The sequence below is a fragment of the Streptopelia decaocto genome, assembly GCF_964273445.1.
Source record: "Streptopelia decaocto genome assembly, chromosome: 5".
NCBI lineage: Eukaryota > Metazoa > Chordata > Aves > Columbiformes > Columbidae > Streptopelia > Streptopelia decaocto.
This window is the reverse complement of record NC_138659.1, coordinates 16,956,177-16,979,725: the sequence shown is the minus strand read 5'-3', so window position 1 is coordinate 16,979,725 and position 23,549 is coordinate 16,956,177. Positions and strand designations below refer to the sequence as shown.

Here is a 23,549-nt window from a genome sequence, read left to right as displayed (position 1 = left end):
TTTCTGCTTTTGAAACCATCCCTCTGCTTTTCAGATACGAGGGTCAGAGTGAACTGATGGGATAACGGTAGTTTCAGAGACACCCTCCCCTCTGCAGTTACTGCCCTGTTTAATGTCCTCTGGTCGCAAAAGCAATATTGCAGTAACTTCTGGGATGTTCCGATGGACCAGCGCTGTATCCAGTGTGGTGTATCCTCAGGACACCATATGGCTGCCATCACCCAACCGAATCAGTAGTGAAATTATACAGCCATTTCCTCTACAAATTTGTAAACTTTCATAAGCGTCCTCTTTGAGCTCACAGAGGAAAATAGAAACAGATATGTCAGGACCTGATTCTCATTTACACCACAATCTGTGCTATGTGCTTGGCAGAGTTGAGAACTGATGGGGTAAATGAGAATCAGCCCCTAGGCCACGAGTGCATTTCAGCAAGTTCTCCTCCCTGGAGAAAAACCTCCTTTTGTGTCCAGAGAGCTGCTGAAGTTCAGCCTTGGCTGTCCTGAGAATGAAGTTCCAGCTTCACAGGTACCATTTCCCAGGTAGGAGCCATGTGCCAAAGGCTGTGGTGCTGCTCAGGGCAGGTTTGGTGGCCTGTGTAGGAGATCAGGACAGAAACATCACATCTCTGGCAACACCCAGACAGCCTGAAAAAATTGTTTTGAAATTTTCGAAAACTGTGAAGTCTATGGTTTATGACAGAAAAGCTGGCACATTGGCTCTGTCAGCCCAGGGGTTTAAAAAGTCCAGCTCCTCAGAGGAGCTGTGTGGGGCAGTCTCTGAAGTTCCATGCAGCTTTTTGAGCCTGTGAAAGCACATTTCTGTTTCACACACTTTGTATGGCCAAAAGCATACCTGTAAAAAAGGTCCAGCGTCATTTCATTGACCTGAAATCCCTGAAGATGTTCAGAAAAAAATAGGTTTGAAAAACAATATGTGTATTCATGGATTTCATGCACAATTTTTCATGGTAAAAAACGCACTTGCTTTCTATCTGCTTCATCTTGAGATCACTAGGTGTGGTCAAATATTTAATAGATAAGCTTTTAGCTGTCAGAACGTGCTGAACACTACCAAAATAGTGTCATTGAAGAAAAATGGTACCCCTGGCAGCTTTGGGAAGCTGTCAGCGCTTTGGTGGGATGAGGGAAGCTCCTCAGCCTGTATCAGCAGCGGTTGTAATGCTGTCCTAGAATCACAGCATGAAGATCTAGGCTGGAAGAGGTTGAGGCACGATTCCCTGGGACACCTCTTAGTCATAAACAGAGATGAAGAAATGCCCAGCTGCAGTGCGTGTTTGCTGTCAGGGGGCTCGGAAGCTTTGAGGACAGGGTGAGTACCCTTTGGCTTGCCGAGGCGCCTCGTTCCGTGTGCCCACTTGCCTCTGGCAGCTGTCTGTGTTAATCACAATATTCTAGCTTATAGCTGGTCTCCAGGGCAGTGGTAAAGATCAAATCTCCTCATCAACACAAATTAGGAAAGCAGTATATTAAGGTTTTCCTTTGGTATTTTAAACCTTGGAGCTTTTTTTCATGTAAAGTAAGAAATGTCACTTGTTTTTGAAAAGCTTATCCTTAGTTTGTCAGAGATGGGTCCCTTATCGAGACCCCTTGACAAAGCCTTTGTGAGAAGTGAGGTAGGGCCTCCCACACGGGTCACATCTACACTTTTGGGGGGTACAGTCTCCAAACCCCTGGCAGGGTCAGGCATGGCGTGTCCTTCAACAGCACGGCAGACAGTGCTTACATGGGCAGATGTGCTAAATATGCTGTAGCAAAGCACATTTAAATCAGGTTATGTTAATTATTTTCTAGTAAGTAATGCTTTTGCTCAAGACACTGGAAAAGGCCTTTTAAAAGTACTTATCCGTACCCTAAGCACAGCAGCTAAGAAGGTAGGAAAAATCGAGGGGAATTGATTTGACAGATAAGTAGCCTCAGGGGTAGGAGGAAAGACAGCTCATGCTGAGAGTGCAGAGCCTTGGCGTGTTTGAAAGTCCGTTCCTTTGTGTCCCCTGTTGCTCGAGTATCTCTCAAATGCACGCATTCCCCATAGCACTGGTAATATTTTCCTCCATCACGGGCATGCTGCAAGGACAAATTCTTTCACGTTTCTTTCAAATACACAGAAATGGAGGAGGAGCTGCAGAGTTGCCTGTAGCGAGGTGGCAATACTGGTCCCTGGGGAGGTGAATGTTACTGATGGGACATGCATTGCAAAAGCCAAAACAAGTAATATTACCAATTCTAATAATTTAAAAGCCAAGAGTCCAGCTTGTGAAATAATGATAGTTAAAAAAAAAGACCCTTGACCAGTGTGTTTTGTCTCTGTTGAATGAAACGTCATGGTATGCAGTGCTATTTTCTTTATGTCCTTTAACTACGAGAGTTAGAATCAATTATTATTATTTTTTAAATAAAAGCTAAGGTGCCCATACGTTTTCATACATCTGGAGGCTTTGAGAACCAAACTACATGTCGTGAGACTCAGGCTGAAGCCACAGGAGCAGCTACTTTTAGAATATTCTAGCACAGTGGAACAGGATTTCCATTGACAGTTGACTCTGTGGATTAGAGATACACAAGGCTCCAGAGCTTAATCCCTGTTAGAGCCCTGACAACACTTATGTTGGAAGCCTTAAAATCTTTATTGCAGTTTCATGTGTTGCTGAGTCCAGCAGCAGATCAGCAGGCTCTGAATTGGCCAGCAGAGTAAAAAGATTCAGTGAGGAAAGTGATTCTATGGAGGTGCCTAAGTGTTTACAACTCTGATTAATTATATTCTAATAATACAGTGTCCTGTTTTGTGTTGGCAAGGACTTAATAAATACGATTATGAATCAGAAGTTTAGCAAGTAACAGCTCCAGACTATCCCCAGGAAAAAATGTGTTTCTGCATCCCAACTTATTAAATTAAGGTAATGCATTTGTGGCTGGATTTTTAGTATCTATACTTATCTATCTGTCCATCTCATCTGGCTTCTGTATCACTGAACTGTAGAGATGATCAAAAGCAAAATGAGAATGCTGAAGCTAGGGTCTCATTTGAAATATTGTCTTTCCAGGCTGATATTTTTCCAGTCGTTCTGCCAGCAGTCTCAGATCTGCATCGTCTATTTAAATTGTCATCTCATCTAAGTGCAAGTCTTGGCCTAAGCCAAGGCCATCTGTGGTTGGGTAATAGTTGTGATTTATTCTGCCTCTGGTTGACATTCAAGCTCATGGGCCAGATGCTGACTTGCAATATTTGCTTTTATTATTTTTCAGTTTTATACCATGTGTTAATATCACAATCAGCATTTTAATTTTAGCTTTTTTTGTCTAGTGTTTAAAATTAGGGATGAGTAATAGCATCACACACCTCTCTAGGATGCGATTCAGCATACTTCGGAACAGGATAGGACATAATAATATTTTACATATTAGAAATAGATATTTAGAAACAACGAATGTGATTTCTTCCTAATCACTAGTCCATGCACTCATTGATGTTGCATATAAATATTTAAGTATTACTTTCAAATAAAAGTTGTGGACTATTTGAAAGTTTTTGAGCTCAATAATATTGTAGGGACATAAACTGTAGGCGAAATATCTATAACACTCTGCAGCACACCCACTGCTACCTTTGCCTTCTATGTAGAATGAGGGTAGTTACGAAACTTTGCAAGTTGGGACTGACTGTCAGAGGGACACTCCTGCATATAAAATATAAAGATTATTAGGGAGATGGGTAAATTTCCCTAATGCCAGATTTTAAAAAACAACTCTTTGTAGTAGAGATGGGCAGCATCCTGCTTCCAGACTGTCTGTGCATCTTGCACAGTAGCTCCTGGTAGCAGTTTGGACTTAGAGCTGACAACTGCAATGCTGTCTCAGCGCAGACCGAAATACCTGCTGGAGTTACCTGCTTCAATTGACTGATCTACCAGAAAACGACTTGGTGTTTTTGCTTTAAGCCAGAATTATTAGGAAAGAGAGCAGATAGTGGCGAACTGTTCATTTCTTCTTTGCAGCTCTTTAAACATCATTTACAGAAGCCTGAATTTGGTTGCAATTAAATCTAACTCCCGGTATTTAAAAAAAAAAAAAAAAAAAAAAAGGTTTCTAGGTGAAGTGGAACTCAGGTGAATTTTACATCTCATTTTCTATGTGAGGTTTAGAATCATGTATTGTTTTCAAGCAGATAAGTTTGGTGGAACCTGGACCTACCCAGCAGTATTTAGTGCATAGTTTGGCTGTGTTGTAGTCATGGAAATGAAATTTGTTAACTGCCGAGCCAGTCTGAGCCAAGGCTTTGAACGTAACCATGATGGAAGAGATGCAGAGCTTGTCAAGGCCAAGTCTGAGGTGTTTGTGCTGCCTCCGTAGTCACCACAGGACTCTTTTGAGAAGTTGGTGCTGCCCGTGTCTGATCTGTGGGCTGCAAAAAGAGGATCACGGGATCGTTGTAATGGGTAGAGAAAACCCGTTCTCCTTGGAAACCTTACAGCAGAGCTGTTGGTGACAGTAGATAAGGGCAGCCGTGGCTTTGTGTAGCTGGGTCTTGGAAACCTCCAAGGACAGAGATCCCCTGGTGCTCTGCTGACCTGTGCCAGCGTGGCACCACACTCGGGGTGGAAATCTCTGAGTGTCGAGTCTGAACCCCCATGGTGCAGTCAAGGTGGTGATGATACAGGAGGTATATGAGGAATTTTCCTTATGTTGTTGCTATGCAGAAATTTGGCCTTTCTGTCATGACACTGCTGTTTATTTCTATAGAGGTGCTCTGATTGTAAAGTCTTTGTGATAGTTCTTATACGTACAGTAAATAAAGGTGCCATTATAAAGCAAAACTAAGCCAACGTCAAATAATGTACCAATCTTCAAATATGTTAGCAAAGAATAGTAGTTTTTTTTGTAATGATTCATGGGTGATCATCTCTGCAGTAGTCATGTTCTGCTTGGTGATGATGCTGTTGACTCTCGGAAGCATTGAATAAGAGAAAAGCTAGGATAAGCGTTTTTTAAATGATGTTAAAAATAGTTGTCAGATCACGACAAATACGTTGTTGCAAAATGTGGTTTTAATGGACATCTTATCTTTGGCCTGTTCCCTTGGGAACACTGAATTTCAAGAACAGTTCTTCTGTAAAGTTCATTGTCTTACTGAGTGTTGTCTTAATCTCAGTGGTTCCAAAATGAGATGGGAATTACATATGTAGTCTGAGAATTATAACAGAGTGGTTTTATAGTTTTGGTACCAAGATGTTTTTAATTACAGTCATTTATTGAAGTAATGTTTTCTTCTCATGGTTTGGGTTTTGGGGGAATTTTTTGGTGGGAAAAAGAAGAGACTGATATTTCTGTAATGTATTTACAGAATATCTTCACATATTTAACACCTAACTTTGTGTGTAACTCAGTTCTCCGCTTCTGAGACATAACAACGTAGTGTTTAGAGGTTAAAATGGGGAAAACACAGATACCCTGACATGAAGAAGTTAATGACTGTGTCCTGAAGAAAGTCTGCCAAGAAGATAACCTTGGCCAAAAGCACAGGGTATTTGTATGTCTGTTCTTACCCTTAACCAGGGAGCTAAAGAGCTGCTTGGAAAGTTCTTGAGTGCTGGTTTTGTAAGATATCATGGGAGTTTTACAAGTGGGAAAGCATGAAATGAGAGCCTCAAACTTGTTTCTGCTTTTTAACTATGTGAGATAGATGTCTGGATCCTAAAAAGTGAAAGGCAGAGGTTTGGATCTGGTTTTAGGACAGATGCAAAAACTTTTTCACAAGTTGGTCTCCACATGGGTGACGTGGTGGCACCTGCTGGCTTTTGTTCTTTGCAGAGCCCCTGGGAGCGAATTTGGCATTTCTGGGACTGGGAGAGGGGCAAACACAGGGGCTGGGAAAATAAACCTTTCCATTCATTCTTTGGGGCCTGTAAAAGATAGTGATAGGCAGATTTCTGTTTCACTTAGAGCCCAAGTTAGAAATTGAAACTCAATTTGTCAATTATATGAATACAGCCTTTTGCCCCTAATTACTAAGAGAGAGCACATATACTTCCCTGATGATGCCCACTGTCTACTGAGGTGGTGCAGTGAAGCAACCTTCTGTCAGAAAAGCTGAGCTTGGCAAGGCGTGGGAAGCTTCCGTCAGCCTTAGTGCTCTGTCTTTAGTCCATCAAGATCAGCTTTGTACAGCAGTGTGAGAGGTGCCTGGACTGACACTTCATATTCTGTTACTTCTGCTGATAAAGGAGGAGCCGTATTTTCCCAGGCTGCAAGTTGAGCAATTCAAGTTCAGCAACAGCAAAAAAACCTGAAGAAAGGCTGCACGTTTTCTTGCAGGTCAGGTCCATGTCTAGGGCATCTCCTGCAGATGCACCTTCCACTGCTAAAGCCCAGGGTGGTTAGTTTGGACACTGCTGTCTCACAGCAGCCACCTCACAGTTAAGATCAACTGCTAAAGCACAGCTTTGCCATCAAACTTCCCTGGTAGGTTTTGTTTCACACCCCTGACTGATACAGTCCTGCTGCACGAGACGTGTGGTGTAGAGGTCGTCACAGACATAGCAAGATGACATTTATATAGAAAGCAGACAGCGCTGCAAGTAAAGGCTCCAATTCAGCAAAGCCCTTAACCACATGTTTAAATATCATTGAAGTTAAATTACTTTAATCAAATACATAAGTACTCTGTTGAACAAGGGCCTAATAGTAGTTTCTGTCTCTTTCCACGTGATCAAGGCTTTTTCATATTCTGCTGCATGCGATAAGGGTTTCTTCTCACTTACACAGCATGAGCAATTGCTGTGACTTTTGGAAGACTCCCTCAACAATTTGAATTTGTGAAGCTGTTGTAAATAGCTTTATGTGGAATGCCTTTAAGACAGAATGGAAAGGAATTTTCCCAGCTCTGTACTTCCAGGGCATATTTAACACAATTTTCTCTTATTTTCCAGGACCACCTGTTATTGCCAGCCACCACACACAACAAGACCAGGAGACCAAAGATGTCTATAGTGCTGCCAGCTGTAAACATCCATGGTAAGTCCCAAACATGAAAGACAATGATAGAATAATTTCAAAGGGATATGCCTGACTTGTATGTGGAAACCAAACTTAGACCAAATGTCTGTCTTTATAGTTTTGAAAAAGTCAAACTGGTCATTGCTGGGCTGTAGTTGCAAGGGTCCCTACCAGAGCTGGGGTGCTGGCAAGTCACCAGTGCCTGGTCACCAAGACTGTGACGAGAGGCTGTGGGACTTGGCCAGCAGTTCTGCCATGTCTCGTTCGAGCTCCTTTGAGGACTCTGGGCTGTTGCCATCCAGTCTCAATGATTTATACACAGCTGAATAAGGGTTACTTGAATGTGATCTAGCCTGTCTTGATAGCTACAAAGATCCCATCGAGTGTAGAGACTGTCCTCCTCCACTCATTTGGGTTCCTCTTACGCCTCCTTAGCAGGGCAAATTCCTTGGCCTTACTGGTTTGTTGGGATGCTGACTGGCTCCCGTCGGCTTCCTTGGCTGTTTATCACTGTTACACAACACTCACTGTGAATGGGACCTCTCAGCACCACATGTCAGGGTTAATAATCATCATGTTACAGTGCTGCAGGACAGCAGAGAAAACAGCTTTGCACTGAGGGCACAGGCTTATTAGTGAACAGAAATGTGCTCGGTATCCATTTTAGTCCCACATGAGAGACAGGACACGAACTGTATAAATATATTTTTAAATCGTATGGTGAGTAACTGCCAAACTGGGACATGTTTGGGGCACAGGGTCACTGTCAGGCAGCAAATGCGTCGTGAACCCTGTAACAGTATAAACTTTACTTTCTGAATATCTGTGTACTGTAATGCCTTTTAAAAACCTATGTGTTTTACTGTACACGTGAATCATAAACCCCAATGTTTTTGTTAAAATCAGGCATGCTAAAAACATCTGATAATGTGAATTTCTATGAACTAAGAAAAAAAAATCAGTTCAGGCTTTCAACATTTTGATGATTACATTTTTCCATGCAGTACAGTAGGTTGAATGTGATAATCTATAACCAGCTGTCTTAGGGGAATTTTTATTAGATGTATCAGAATCACTTGTGGCATTTATCTGTCTGAAACTCCCTTTTCATGCCCATTACAAAAATCATTTTCTGGCTGAGCTGAATTATCACGTGCAAATGGGCACTTTATCTCTTGGAGAACAAACTGTTTCTAAATTGTGGAATATTTCTTCTTAACATGCTACTGAGTCTTGTTTTACTTGAAATAATTTTTCAGTTGGAGTAAATATCATTTGGAAAATACACATCAGAATCCAGTGACAAATCTTATCCTTCAGTAATAGTGAAACATTGTGAAATTATAGTTACTTGATTTCTTTGGCATTTTTCTTCAGAACATGAACATAATCCAGGAAATAGCAAAATGTCCAGGGATTTGTGCAGAGATGTTGAAACAGATGAGACACAAGGATAGCATTAAGTAAACAATAGCACCAAACACTGCTTCTTCTGTGACAATCAGCCAGATGTTAGGAAAAAAATACAAGATACACAACAGCCAGTAGGTAACTTGGCTTGATTTTTAATTTGATTATTAGTAGATTATCTGGGGGAGATTATTCCCTACAGAGTTCTGCCTGGAGAAGAACCCATTTCTCTCTATGGAGAATATTGCTCCTCCACCCTACTCTGCCTCTGCAGGGACTGAGCACATCCTGAAAAGGCATCTGGAAGTTGGCTGACAACAAAGCTTTCCTTCCAGCTCTCTGCTCTTCTTTTAAGCCCACCTTAATTCTTTGTGCACCTGCAGAGAAATGACTGCTCGAAGAGGCTGCGTCTCCCTGGGAGGAACTGGCAAAAGTTTCAGTGAAAGAACTTGTCCCCTCCTGCCTGTTTTCATGCCTCAGCCAGGCCTCTGTGGAAGCAGGGAAACCTTTTCCCTGGCCATGTACTTGCTCTTCCTTTTTGTTTCCACAGCCCTGGCAGAGGAGCTGAAGGGAAGGCAAGTGAAATGGCCTTTGCTTGGAAACTTTTTCAGAACTTCTTCACTTGCTTTCTTCTACAGCATCTTTATTTGTCTGTGTACTAAAGCCTCCCCAGATGCTCTTGCAGCCCTTTATCCTTCTCCGATTTCCCTGCTGGCCCCCAGAGCAGCTCTCCCCTTGGCCCCTACAGCCACTCATGGCCACATCTTGATCTGCCTCTGCCCAATGACAAAACCCGACTTTGCAGACACAAGCAGTTCTCACAGAAAATCTGACGGGACCCAAGGACCTTAGGGTTGCTAAGCCTGGAGGGGAAAATGCAGAATTTGCTAGTCCTAGTCCCACTGTGCCTGGTTTGGGGGCACCATTGCTGTGGCTTTATTGAGAAGTTACTCCAAGAAGAAATATCTTGCAGTTCCTCGTGGGAATGAAAGCCAACTGCAATTTACAGTTAAACTCCGGCTTTTGTTTTTAAGCAAGTCATGTTTGTTATGCTAGATTGAAGCTATTATTTTAGAAATATAACTATGCACTTGAGACCGGTTAAGTCTCCAGTAGATTTCATTCCTAAATTTGCTTTTATTGTAATTCAGAGTCTTGTTGGCTCATTACACCAATTCCAAATTGACATATAGGCGGTGCCTTTCTTGAAGTTTAAATGAAAACATCTGCCATTAGCCCTGTATTTACTTAACTGCTGTAAAAAATGCAGTGGGTTATAACATTGATCTTTGGATCAAAATAATCTATAGAGTACAGCCTAGCTAAGTCACTCTTCCTACCCCAAGCACAAGCCTTTTGTCTCTGCAGGACGCCCGCAGCTCTGCAGCACAGCGCACACCACCAGTAGTCCTGTCCTTGCAGCATGCAAAGTGAGAACATGTGTACAGTCGCTCAGCGCAGGAGACAGCGTTCAACGTTTAGCCCAAGTAACCGCTTTCATTAGTGCATTTCTCCCTATGATTAGGTCAGATGCTCTCATAGCTTGCACTTTCTCTTGGTAGGAGCAGCTGTAAACATCTGTGCAGGTGTGTACTCACCATGAGTACCAGTGGCCTTAGAAGCAGTATAAAGACCAAAAAGGCCTTTTTTCTTCTCAGGATCACAGTGCAAAGCAGTTCTCCGTATGTGAAAGTCCTTCCATCAATTTGCTCTCTCTGAATTGGAGGTTGGTGTCTGTACTCTGAGCCAAGCAAAAGCGAGCGATGTGATGGGAAAGCCACTGGTGAGATGTGAGGCTCATTTTCTGGGAATTGGCAGCCATGATGGAGTAGTTTTGAATTTTACACAAATATTCTGGATAGGTCCTTAGTCTAATGTCACACAACGGGACTTGTCTTCATTCTGCTTTTGAGATACTTGTTTGTGCGCCAGACTCTCTGTAATTTGCATGTTCCTGGTTCTCAGGGAGCCCTGTTCTCCGAAGGGGTGTTTCTTTCGTGAAACAGAGCAGCACAATAGTCTCCTAAAGGCAGAAATGTACTGAGAACGGGATGGTGAGCTTTGCAAAGTCCACGTGCTCTGTTGTGTTGGCCAGCTTCTGATCACTGCCACTTCACTCAGCCTTCCTTCCTAGCATCCATCATCGTACTGAGGTAACAGGCTTCAAAAGTGCTCTGAAATAATATACCTTCTAATCAAAAAGGTCAACAACAAATCTAGTGGTAAGGGTTTTTGATCAAAACTGGAGGGATTTCAGCGATCAAGCAGTGTGATTATTTGCATGCAGCTACAAAGAATGTTCTTTCATCTGACAGCCACGTGCAAAAGCTGCTCACAGATGTCCGAGGCTGATAGCAAACTGTCTGTGAAAAATCCATAAGGCAAAAAAAACCCACACAAGCTGAGAAGGAAAATGAAAACACAAGCTCTTTGGGCAGTGACAGTACTCTGTAAGTTGCCGTGTCTTGGGGTTGAATAAATAAAGTCTTCAACTTCTTCTGCCTTCCAGGGTCAAGCAAACAAAAGATGCCATTTCCGTCTTTCGGAGCAAGCAGAATTCCCAGTCAGTCATCAAATGGGGAAGGTCTAAACCAATACGTACCGCTAATGGCAGCTGACTTCCCTGAAGGTTGCCACTTAACATTTTGGGTAGCCTTCTCTCTCACTCTGAGTTGCTTCAGAATGGTTTCCACGAGACAGATGGCCCCAGCTATCTCTAGCTGTTGTTGGTTTGTTCTTCTTTTCATGTTAGAAGCCAAACCTTGGTCCCTGTGGCTCCCTCTCACAGCTCCTGTCCTTGGCCCCACGCTGAGAAGCTCACGGCACTTCAGTAGGTACAGAGGACTCCTCTCTCGGCTACATAAGCATGATCTGTACAGATACTTCTCTACTTGTTTCTGCTTTTATCTCTGGATTTACCAGAAACTGCTGAGAACTCAGCACAGCCTTACAAACTATAGAGTATGAGCATAAAGCTCTGGAAGTTGTGTATGTAGAATTACAACCTATTTGTGAGATGAAAGAAGGGTGGTTTCTCAGGTTTTTTAAGAAGGTCACTGAGAATCCTTCAAAGCAGCAAGACCTCTAAACCATGATATAGGAAAATATATCTGAGATTGTCTCTGTGCTGTAAGTCTATAGGCCATTTTGAAAAGGCTGCCCTTCTGCTTCTTGAGTTGTTGGGCTGAGGAATAAAAGTAGTTTAGTGAAGCCTGACCAGGGAGAAATCAGAGCAACAGGTGATGGCCTGCCCAGGGAGGTGGTGGACTTGCCGTCCCTGGAGGTTTTTAAACTGAGATTGGACATGGCACTTAGTGCCATGATCTAGTAAATGGACTAGAGTTGGACCAAGGGTTGGACTCGATGATCTCTGAGGTCTTTTCCAACCCAGTCGATTCTGTGATTCTGTGATTGCTGAGCATGGACTGAGAAACGTGGTGAGTCTGCTGTCTCCTGTGCACTGTCATGAATAAGCAGCACGTTGCCTTACTGTGGGTCTGCTGTAATTAGGACAGTTTGCTAATGTCACAGATGCACTTAAGCTCTTCTGCTTGTGTAGAGATGTGCTGTGGAGGTCAGGAGCAAAATGGTGGCAGAACAGGTTTTATCAAGGAATTTTAACCATAGACTCTTAGTCATATTGTAAGGTGTTGCTGTTCTCACTCTTGATCTCTTTTCAAAGTGATACAAAGCACAGTTCATCAAAACACAATAACCCCTCAAAACTTCCCAACATTTCTTTGAACATCAGAAATGATCGTTGCCTAGGTTCAACATTAAATAGACGTTTTCAACAGATGTGGTTGTCTTTGAAAGATTTTGCTTTTCCCAACCATTGTCTGCTGATAAATGTTGTTTTTGACAGGAAGGAGAAGATTAAATTATTCAAAAAATTAGGAAAGAAATCATTCAAGAATCTGCACACAAAAATAATGGAATCAGTGTCACTTGAGTTCATGTTTATTTAGTTAGACAGGAAACGATCGAGAAATGAAATCATAAAGGCTTATTCCCCAGTGACTTTTCATAACAAGCTGTTTACCTAAATTGCTAAATAAGTAACCTATTTTTATGTATTCAGAAGAACAGGAAGTTGATTTCAGAGGATCTTCTGTGCGTTTTTGCTGCTTCATTAATACAACAAAGAATATCTCTTGGGTTTTGAGTGATAGAGCAGGCCAAACCCCAGTGTATCTGGTCTTCCCTCTATAGACAGCATAAATGCTACGGATGGCATTTTCTTGGGAACATGCTGTTCATGAAGGGGGTAGAGAATGAGTCATAAATTAATTGGACTTCATTCTTAGTATTTCAAACACCAATGTTGACTTCTTACACCAGATTGTTTTTTCCATGTAAGAGGCACACTTATGTAAAAATCCACAAAGCTGAAGAAAAAAGAAACCCATGACATTAGCTGCCAGTGTGGGTGCCAGTATGGAGTTGCAGAAGGAGCCAAAATCGGTTTAGAACTGAACAAGTACACGTCTCGCTGCAGAGACCCCCGTCTTTTAGATGTTCATTAACGCTGGATGCTGATGCTGCATCAGAGTTTTCATCCCGCTCTGTGACATTAACGTTGCTGTCTCGGCTACATTGAATGGTGTTTGTGCAGCACATCGTAATTCTAGCCTCAAGCCCGGCTGATCTGCCTTAATACGTTTTCAAATGTCGTAAATTCAAGATTACATAATTCCTCTTAGTATTAAATTATAGGTGGCAAACATAGTTTTATGCTTGTGATACACAGGCCAACTCTGATTACTGGTAGCTCTTTATTTCTACAGTGATCTGAAACATAATTATCCATAATGAGCTCACCCTGTAAAAACATTAAAAAATGGCAACAGAGCTGTAGAGGAGGTCACATTTATGAGTTCTGTGTTGAGAACATTGCTGGAGTAAACTGAGAGATTAGTACAAATGCAGCAGTCCAAGATGGGCTTTTTCAGTGTTTGGATTGCAGTCTTGAAGGAGGTTGCTGCCAGTGGGCCAGGGAGACTTTTGCCTTCTTCTTGTATCTCAGGTCTAGTCCTCCATGCTGCAGCTTTCCTCACCCTCTTCATACAGTCCTAGTGCTTCCTGAGCATCTTCTGGGCTTCATCCTTTGTAGCAGGGTTGCTGTAGGAAATAATTTGAAAAATACATCCTGAGCATTTTTTGGTCATCTACCACTTCATTGTAAACCATCTGCCTCCATCCTGTCTTATTCTGTAGTAACCCCAGATGAAGACACCATAGAATCACAGAATAGTTTAGATTGGAAGGGACCTTCCAAGCTCATCCAGTCCAACCCCCTGCCATGAGCAGAGACATCTTCACCTAGATCAGGTTGCTCAGAGCCCCATCCAGCCTGGCGTGGGATGTCTCCAGGGATGGGGCATCTACCACCTCTCTGGGCAACCTGGACCACCCTCAATGTAAAATATTTCTTCCTCATGTCCAGCCTGAATCTCCCCTTCTTTAGTTTAAAATCATCAGCCCTTATGCTGTTGCAACAGGCCCTGCTAAAAAGTCTGTCCCCATCCTTCTTGTAAGCCCCTTTTAAGTACTCAAAAGCCACAGTAAGGTCTACTATGGCACATCCCTCTAGGGCACATGTGCCCTCTGGGTGAAGTGGATGGAGAAATGGTTGCCAGTCTGAGCTGCCCCTCTCCATGAGAAAGGAGGCACCTCTGTGTTAGAGCAGGACTGGGCCATTAGAGCTGTAAATGTCCCGTTGTTGTAGCTGAGAGACAGAAATCTTGGAAACAGACGTCTCCCATTTATCAGCATGCTATGTTCAGATAGGCACTCTGCAGCATGTCTGTATCATTTATTTTTTTTTTTAATTAGCTGGCAAATGCCTTGAATCAGAGAAGCTCACGTGGAGAAATGTGCTTGCCCCATGCAGACAGAAGCTTCACAGACTTGGTGTTAAAAATGCACTTCTACGAGCAAGAGCTGATCACAGTATCTAAATAAATGAGGTAATTTTATGTATCCAAGTGAGACAGGTGGAAAATTCAGCTCACTCTTTGGATATCATCCAACCTATAAAGACATTTCTACTGTAAGTGAATACAGGCTCTCACCAGCCTTCCCTCTTAAATCAGTGAGACACTTTAAGCCTAGGGTACAAATTATATTGGGAGATGAAGAAGGTCCATGTCAATGAAAAAGTGATGCTGCCTCTTGAAAAAAATGAAATCAAATAGTTAAATTACTTTTATCAGTAAGCACCTACAAATTGAAATAGTGAAGTCCATACTACAGTTAAAAGGCAAGGGCTAAATAAGAATAGGAAAACATATTAAAAGAAAAACCAATATGGTAAAATGCTGTCAAATTATATGAAGACTGACTAAAGATTAAAAGCTCAATGCAAAAGTGCTTAAAAGGACCCTAAAAAATCCAACGGCTTGAGTAACACATTCAAGTAGATTCAGAGAAGTAAGAAGATCCCTTTTAAACAACAGACATTGTAGTCAAATGAGGGAATAGAAAAAAGAGCACGATTTCTGGCAGACTAAATGTCAAACCATAAGAAGTCAAGCCAGAAAATTATGTTGAGGAACAGTGTGCCTGAGGCATAAAAAATTAATAAAAACGTTTTTCAGATGAAGCCTGACAGGGAATCTCTAGTGCCTATAGAGGAACAAGGTGTAAGAGAGCACTTAAAGCTCAAGTCAGCGTTGTTGAAGAGGAAAAAGTTATTGTGCTGGTGTGAACTGCTGAGACTGTATAAATACCAGGAGAATGGCAAGTGACAAATGAGGCAAGCTTTTTTAAAATAGCCCCAGGAACTGTGAAAGATCAAGTCTCACTTTTGCACAAGCTGGCTGAATCTGTGAGAGCTGAGTGTGCCTGGGGAGACACAGCAGGTTGGGAAGAGCTAGTAAAGCTTCTGCAGAGCAAAGTCCTACCTCAGTGCTCCATCAGAGGCCTTTGAGCAAAGCAAGTCTGAGAAGAGTGGTCTCTTCAGCACAATAACCTGAGTGTTCAAAAAACTTCGAAAAAAGCGGTTCTTCAGAAACTGCTAAAAGAAAGCAAGTTTTTGTGACTCAAGAGGGGAGACTCACTTGTGGCTTGGTATCTTCCTGAAAGGTGTAAATGAAAGGTGTGAGGAGATGGTCACGTTTTGCAATGAAGGGGATGTTAGCCGTAGACTCTCATGCAGGTCTGTGCTGGGCTCGCTGCCCCTGCATCTCTAGGCACAGGCTGGGAGATCGTGGGAAGGGGAGAAATTCCATTCAGTAGGTGAAACTTGGTGTGAAAAAGTGCAAAAGAATTTACAGTTGAATTTGACAGCAAAGGCTGAGGAAAATGTTATAACAGAACCAGAAGAACCGTGAATAGTATAGATAAGGTGTCTGGGAAGCAGTTGCTTACTGTTTCATGTATCACCAAAAGTGTATGCTTGCCCTGACTGTTGGTCTGCTGCTGGTCACTCTTAGAGCCAGATGTGCAGGTCGGATGGGGCTTTGCTGCCAGGACTTTGCTCTCCTGCCTGTGCAGAACAGCGTCCTTAGGCAGTGCCATGGCTAGAAAAGGACAGCGGCCAGTCCAACAGCACAGCGGGGAAAAGGAGGAGCTTGGTAGCATTTAAAACCAAAGATAGCACTGGGCCAGCAAGGTTTTAGAGCTCTACCAGCATCTGTGGGATGCTAGACCCATGGTGGGGACCAAAGGGGACATGCCCATGTCTGCTGGTCCCTCCCTGCTGCACTCGAGGCAGCAGTCCCCCCTGTGCTGTCCTGCTCCAGCCCTTGTTCTTGCAAGAAGCTTCTACCAGAGTGCCTTTTGGGGCTGCTTTCCTGGCTACAGTTATTTGTCTTGTAAGTCACATGTCTGGGTTTGCAGGCTGTGTGTGGGAGTTTGTTTGTGCTGTTTGTGTCCCCCGCGCTGGCAGGGGATAGTTTGCCCAGCAGAGCTGCTCTCTCCAGCCTCTGTCCTTCACTCCCAACAGAGCTTTCTGTGCAGCAAAACTGCCTTTCCTCTTGTCTTTGTTTTCTCTTCTGTTTTTTTTCCCTTGTCATTAGCATTGCCACAGCTGGATAGATTTCAAATATGGCCGTTGTGCAGCAATGATACCCTGCCAACAACACGCAAATGCACAGCCAGGGCTGTCAAAAATGTCTTGGTATTTCCAAGAAATACTCTACCTGAGGGAGCTTTAAATGATGTGCCTGGGAGGGTCAACAGTGGTGACGCTGATCTTCTCTTCTTGAGATGCCTGTTGGCTCCCCCTCCAAAACAAGAGTAATTGCAGTAGATCCACACAGGACCCTTTCCTCTGTAGTTCATACTCTTTCTCAGAGAGGGAAGTGAGCATCCAGCATGAAAGGAGGTTGGAAGGGGAGGTCAGAGATCAGGTGGGAAATGGTCCCTGGGTAGAGTAGGCTTCCTTCCCTCTTCCTGAGACCTCCCAGTCTGGACCAGGTACTGGAAGCACATCTGGCACAGATCTGCCACTGACCACATTGCCTGCAGGCACCAGCCTTTTCCAAAAATCACACAGTGGTGTAAGCTAATGGCACGTTGTGCTCCTCATCCACGGCCAGTGCCCATCTCTCCTGTGGCTCCATTATTTCCTTAGGAGGCCACAGAGAGCTGGTTTCCTCCAGCTTTCTTGCTTGCCCCTTGGACAGCCCCTGGCACCACTGCTTCAACGGCTTAGATGTGGGCAGAGACCCTGTCTCGTGCTGTCAGCTTGTGGCTCATCAAAGTAATTTCGATTATGCGGATCCGGTGTTTCTGACCATGGCTGGCTCACTGTTTTTGAGAGGTGCTTGGAGACCCAGACCTCCCTTCACCAGTGTCAGGGCTGAGGACAGCTGTGTCTGCAGAGGTGAGACCATCGCAACTGGTTTGCTTGGCAATAGTTCCAAGCAGGAATTTGCTTTTAAAAAGAGAAGTTATTTGGGTCACAATATAACTTTCTCCCTTGCCTCAAATAATCCTGTCTAACAAGCAAATCTGTAAATATTTTAGGAACCCTGCTGCCTTGTTTCACTGAGCGTATTTTTAGTCTTTGTAGCTGTTACAGTAACACTGCTTCATTTATATACTTATTTGGTAGTGTATAGCAGCCCTTTGGGTGGAAACACTGTCCAGATGTGCTGGGTAGGACAGTCGGGGCTGCTCAGTGTGGATGAGATGGAAGATCGTAGAGTGGCAGAGCAGAGGAAGCCCCTGAGTTGTGTCTGGTGACAACTGCAGCCCTTCGGCAGGCCAGCCCCAGAGCTGCGCACAGCTTGCGGAACTCTGTGCTGCCCCAGACGTAAGCTCTGTTTTGCGCTATAAATCGTTTGAGCAGTTTGGTGCTAAATCATTCTTTAAACCAAACTTCAGCATCATCAGCTTGGTACAGCTAGCACAAAGCAACCAGGTGCTGGAACTCATCCGGCGGCTCTTTGAAAGCTGCTGGGGTTCCTGCCAGTGGTATGGATGGGGCTGCAGAAGGCGCTCGAGTGTAAATTAACACTGGCACTGCCTTTGGAATCTGGTGTGGTGGAGCAAGCTTTCTTGTTAGAAGGAAGTATAAAGGGTGTGAGTAGCTGTTAATGGTTTTAAAAGAGTTGGTGTTTTAGTATCACTTTGTGCAGAGATAATTTCCTGGCATGTAACTTTAACATAAATTATGTGAGCACAGTGTGGGAGTAGAGCTGGGCATGTTGGTTCTGCTGGGTGGCTCTGTAGAAGGGAAGGAAGGAAGGCAGGCAGGCAGGCACAGCGGTGTTCTCACTGCTGTCTGAACCATGGGCACTGGCTGGGGCGCATCCCTACTCTGAGGCAAACGTCAACTCAAACCTCACTCAAAGTGCTTCGCCCAAGTTGCGCTGCCTTGTCTTTGTCACGAGCAAAGAGCAGACGGACAACTGTGGCAGCTTAGTTGACGTATGGTGGCTACTTTGTGGACCTGGGCTCTGTGATTGGTCGTGGTCTGCCCAGAGGGGCTCCAGCCATGAAGAAGCACCTGCAGCTCACAGAAAGGCAGGGCGAGAGAGACCACGAGCAACTGATGAGGTAGGTGAGGTTCTCAGGGACACGGTTTAGGGGTGAACTTGGCAGTGCTAGGTCAATGGTTGGACTTGATGATTTTAAAGGTCTTTTCCAACCAAAATGATTCTATGATTCTGTTACTGCAAGTGGCTGTGCCTGTGTGGAGGAAGCAGGGTCAGGTACCCTGGGTCTTGTCTGATAGATGATCATCCAGCCTTCCCTTAAAAACTGCCAGTCACAGAGATGGTCTCCCAATAGTTTAATCCAGGGCTTGTATTTCATTATCATTAGAAACTTGGTCAAAGATAAAACTGTTTCTCTTGAAATCGAGCTGATTATTTCTAGTCCTGTCGTGCCATTGGCTTATGCAAAATGATCCTCTCTAGTCCTCAAACTTTTTCTGCAATGCTTCTGCCCAGCCCCATTTTGTACTTGTGTTTTCCAGTTCTCCCGAGTGTTGTGCTTTGCTCTGGCTTTGGTTGAAATGCATCCTGAAGATTTTGGACAGCTTCTCTCTTTTATTGAAACTGCAGTCTAATCCAGTACTCCAAGGTGGTTGAAATCTCTCCAGTTCAACATCTTCCAGAACTCTTAAAAGTACATGCTCTATTCCTCATCCAGATCATGAAACAGTTTAATGGCATCGAGCTCAGGATGGAGCCGTGTGGAATCATTTTTGCAATGGCTGCCCCTGTGACAGTGAGTTAGTCTTTCCAAACATCGGGTTGCGCCGGCTGCATTCAGGTCACGTTTGCTTATTGTTTTGTTGAGAGCATCAGCCCCTCCACCCTCTGGGCTGGGGTGGGCCAGGCAGGGCTTTCCGATGGTGGGCAGGCATCCCGGAGCTGGCACGGCTTCCACGCTGGTCCAGGTGCCCAGCAGCATCACCAAGCAGCAACTGCTGTCTTTGCTGAGAATCCCACCTCCTCTTCTACATCATCTTGGTGCTGATGGTAATCAGAAGGGCTGCTAGAAATGTCTGTGTTGGGAGTTGAGCCATTCCCACTGCTGTCCTCATCCCTCTGGGACCCTTTGCGGAGGCTTCCTCCAGCATTTCTTCATCAACAGTGCTTTCAACCCAGAAGGGGAAGGAATCAGATACTTGTGTTGAATTCATATGCACAGGGCAGGATGCAGGCACTTTGCGAATGTCTGAGTTGGGTGTGTGGGTCTGGCCAGAGAGGCTCATTGTGAGCCTGACTCCTCACAGCTATCTCAACTGCGATGGCCTCAGAAGACACAGCACCTCTCACACAGGGGAGCAGAACTATGACTTACTTAATCATGGCCCACGGAGTTGCGGGGGGGAGCCTGTGCCAGCTCTGGAGCAGCGGGATCCCGGCTGGCTGAGGTGGGCTGGTCTGGTTCCCGTGCTGCTACCCACGCAGTGCAGCTCCAGCTCCCTCCCTCGCACAGGCTCCTCTCTGGGATTGCTCTTCTCCTCCATGTTCTGCTGTGCCAAGGAACACGGTGATATCCTGCTGCGCTGGCTGCTGTGGGCAGCGGGAGAGTCTTACTGCCTCGCCGAGAGGTTTTCCTGGACCTGGTTGCCATCCCATCCCACCTCACCCACTTGTGGCTTTGGAGCACAATTTCTCCTGTCAAGCTGTCATCTTTGCAATGTGAGAGCTGAGGAGCTGCATTTTCAGCTTGCTGTGTCACAGGGAGCTGATCTGTTCCTGTTGGCTCTCTCCAGCCCAAAGCCAGGCTCCTACCCCCCGACAGCCTCTCCTTGTGCCCTCAGCTGCTCCATGCAGCCTTGTCCTGAGCAGCACCAGCAGTCCAGCCCTCTCCATCTGGTCCTGAGCCTCCTTGGTGAGAACCAAGAGTACATCCAAAGGGTGAGAGAAGGGGTGACGTGGAAGAGTGACCTCAAAAAGGGTCTCAACTGGGCACAACACCCAAAGCTATGGCAGGGCTTTATCAGCAGCACCATGGCCAGGAGGGGTGAGGCTCATGTTGGGGTGTTTGGATCAGCAGCACAGAGACATGCACAGCTGCTCCTGGCCTCAGTCACTCAGTGGCACGTACAGAGCTTTTTCCATTTCATTTCTGCAGGTGGGAGCTTTGATTTCCCTTGCAGGCTCTCAGCTTCCTTAGCAAGGGTCTACTCCTGCTTTTCATTACTGTACCAGACGTACTTGATCTAATGGCTTCTACAGGTGGCGTGGGGTACAAGAGGGTCTGTCCGCGGTTGTCAGCTGTCATCCAGAGTCAGAGTTAATCCAGGAAAACAGTAAAAATCAGTAATATACATTGCATTCCTCTAGTCCATACGCTTTCTATTAGGTGATCTGCCATCCTTCTTAGTACAGAAAGAAAATGCTGCCGCTGGCAGTCAGCGTTTCTAACTGAAAAGCAAGGGTTGGTCATGCCTGGAAATCCGATCTTGGCTCTCGCATTCCTGGACACAGTATCTATGCAGGGAATAGTCTCCCACCTTTAAATCCAGGCAGCAGATGCTGGCCATGTGCTCAGCCCCTGCCTGCGAGCCCAGGAGCTTCTGCAGCGGCCGACGTGCCGGGCCAGGGGCCGCGCTGGGGTGGTGCAGCCCAGCATGTCCTTGTGTCGGGGTCCTGCACGGTAATGAGGTACAGTTAATTCTTCTGAGAAAGAGGATTTTGACTTTTTTTTTCTCAGTAATCCTGTGAAGAAATTCCTCTAGATCCTCAGTGTCAAGAGGGTTACAGTATTCTTAAAACAATGAAAAGAAAGTGAAACATTCAGCTTTCTTAAGTAATCCCTATCTTCAATCACCTCTGCGCTTTAGTGGCTCGAGAACAACAGTTCAGTAATAAATGTTATACAAGGCAAACTCTGGTGGTAATTATGTGCAGATGAAGAAGTGGAAAAGGCATTAATATCTAGGTGTGACTGCACATGGTAAGCATGGCCCAGGCCCTTTAAGTTGTCTTGAGCAGGCTGAGGCTGCACTGTGTGAGATGGAGCTGCAAAAAGAAAGGGTTCCCCCGTCCAGCTCCTGCTCCAGAAAAAAAAGGGGTCCAGAAAGCTCTGCTTTTGGTGCCATTAGGTCACTAGCTTGCAGGGCTAATTCTGACTTTTTTTTTTTCTTTTTTCCTTACTTTTGCAGAGAATGTGATCAATGGGCAGGACTACGAGGTGATGATGCAGATCGACTGCGAAGTGATGGACACCAGGATCCTCCACATCAAAAGTTCATCTGTCCCTCCTTACCTCCGAGAGCAGCGCAGAAATCACACCAACACCTTCTACAGCTCATCTCCCTCGGTCCCAGAGATGCCCCACACCCTGAGGGCGATTGTCAAATCCCTGCAGTAGCTCCTGCGATCCCGGCATGGCCCCTGCACCTGAAATACAGCAGCTCCTGCTGCCAGACTGAGCCCCTGCGCTGGGGGCTCCCTGGGGCTCCTGGCATACGGCACAGACCCCACTTAGCCTGTTCCTGTGCCCGACCCTTGCTGCAGGCTGTGTCCTGCCTGGGGCTCATACAGCTCTGCCGGGGACAGGCCAGGTGACCCGCAGTGCGGTGTCCAGTGCCGGGTGCTGCACGCTGCTGCAGCTGCTGTCTGCATCAGCAGCCTGGCGCTGGCACTGGGGGGGCACGGGCCGTTCTTGCTACTTATGCACTGTCCAAATTTGTGGTGTTTTGTTGGTTTGGTTTGGGTTTGTTTTTTTTTTTTTGATCCCTGTTAAACCTTCTCCCGAGGTGGGGTGCTGAGCACTGGGGTCCTGCTGGTGTCTTCTCCAGCCCATGCGGCCACATGGCAAAAGCTGGGGCTTGGCCCAAGGGTGGTGATTAAGTGCAGCACAGGCATTTCTAAAGATTATACTGCTGTTCTTTTTAGTTCCTTATTTTTGTTTGGGGTTTTTTCCTTTTTTCCCTCCCCCCCCCTGTTTTTTTCCTGTTTTCCTGTTTTTCCTTTTTTTTTTTCCCTCTTTTTTTTTTTCCTCCTTTTTTTTTTCCCCCCTTTTTTCTTTTCTTTTTCCTTTTTCCTCCTCCCTATTTTTTGTTTGGCTTTTAAGCGTTTTTTTTTTGGTCATATTTAATGTTTTTCACAGCTGACAGCCTATGGAGCAGCACAGCCTGTTTCAGCTCAGTGGGACACAGCCACAGCACCTTCCTTCTGAAACACAGACATACAGACACATGTTGACAGCCACGCAGCCCCTCTCTGCCCTGCAGCACCACCAGCCACCGCTCCTGCAGCAGAGGCGCATTCCGTTGGCCCGCAGCACCAATCCGCTGGCCATGGCTCTTGCTGCCATTACCAAGCCCACTCAGAGCTCTGGGAACCGATGCCCGGTTTGTCAGCCAAGCCCCAGCTGAACTGGGCCGAGAGCCTCCAGCGCAGGGTGCGCTGTGGTGCTCAGCTGGGATGAGACGCCAGCGGAGCGTCGGCCTTTCCTAATGACTTCCGCATGTTACACTATTTTTTTCCCCTTTGCAGTTAGCACAGAAAATGATGGGCTCCAGTTTGCCAGCCAACTGCTTTTCCTCCATTGTCTGAACCACTGACTGATGATGTATTTTTTTTACTTTTACTATTATTAATATAATTATTATTATTTTTGTGTGTGCCTGTTCAGAGATAAAAGTTGATCCTGCAACAGGACAAACAGCTCCGAGGAGGAGGGTGAGGAGCAATCCAGCCTTTGCAACACTATGGAAAAGCTTTGCCCTTTGCCACGTAGTCAGGGTGAGCTGCACAGGCCCCCCGGCCCCTCGGCACTCACACTGCTGGGAAGCAGCCGCACTCGGCGAGGGGTTTGGCCGCGCTCCTTGCACCAGTTCTGTTTTCCTGGCCCCGGCCCCACCTGACTGTGGGCCAGCGCGCACAATAGTCAAAAATAAAACCCTGGCGGTGCCCCAGCCAGAGGCACGCAGCTCTCCCGGCTGCTCTGGGTGGGTGTTTGCTGCTGGGGAGCTGGGGAAGGGACCCAGGGGTGGTGGCTGAGAGTGGCACAGCCTGGCACGTTGGAAAGGGCTGCTGCCAAGGGCTCAGGGACTGCAGTGGCACCATGTCCCCAGCCAGCACCTATGGGCACTGGTGGTGGAGGGCACCCCTCGTCCTGGGTAGTTCTGTTGTTTCCCTAACACTGATGGCAATAAAATGGTTCTTTTATTTATTAATACTTAGTTACTATTATTTTGCTTGTTAA

At 45.4% G+C, this 23,549-nt stretch overlaps 1 protein-coding gene across 3 annotated transcripts in view; it reads left to right on the top strand.

The window, feature by feature from the left end:
* The window catches only part of ATF6 (activating transcription factor 6), a 74,070-nt gene extending 50,550 nt beyond the window's left edge, over positions 1–23,520 (top strand). For all 3 annotated transcript variants that reach the window (XM_082052569.1, XM_082052568.1, XM_082052567.1), the window contains 2 exons: positions 6,947–7,031; positions 21,499–23,520. In XM_082052569.1, coding sequence (XP_081908695.1) covers positions 6,947–7,031; positions 21,499–21,707 — 294 coding nt within the window. In that variant the 3' untranslated portion in view covers positions 21,708–23,520. The remainder of the gene's footprint in view (positions 1–6,946; positions 7,032–21,498) is intronic.
* Positions 23,521–23,549: the final 29 nt, after the last annotated feature.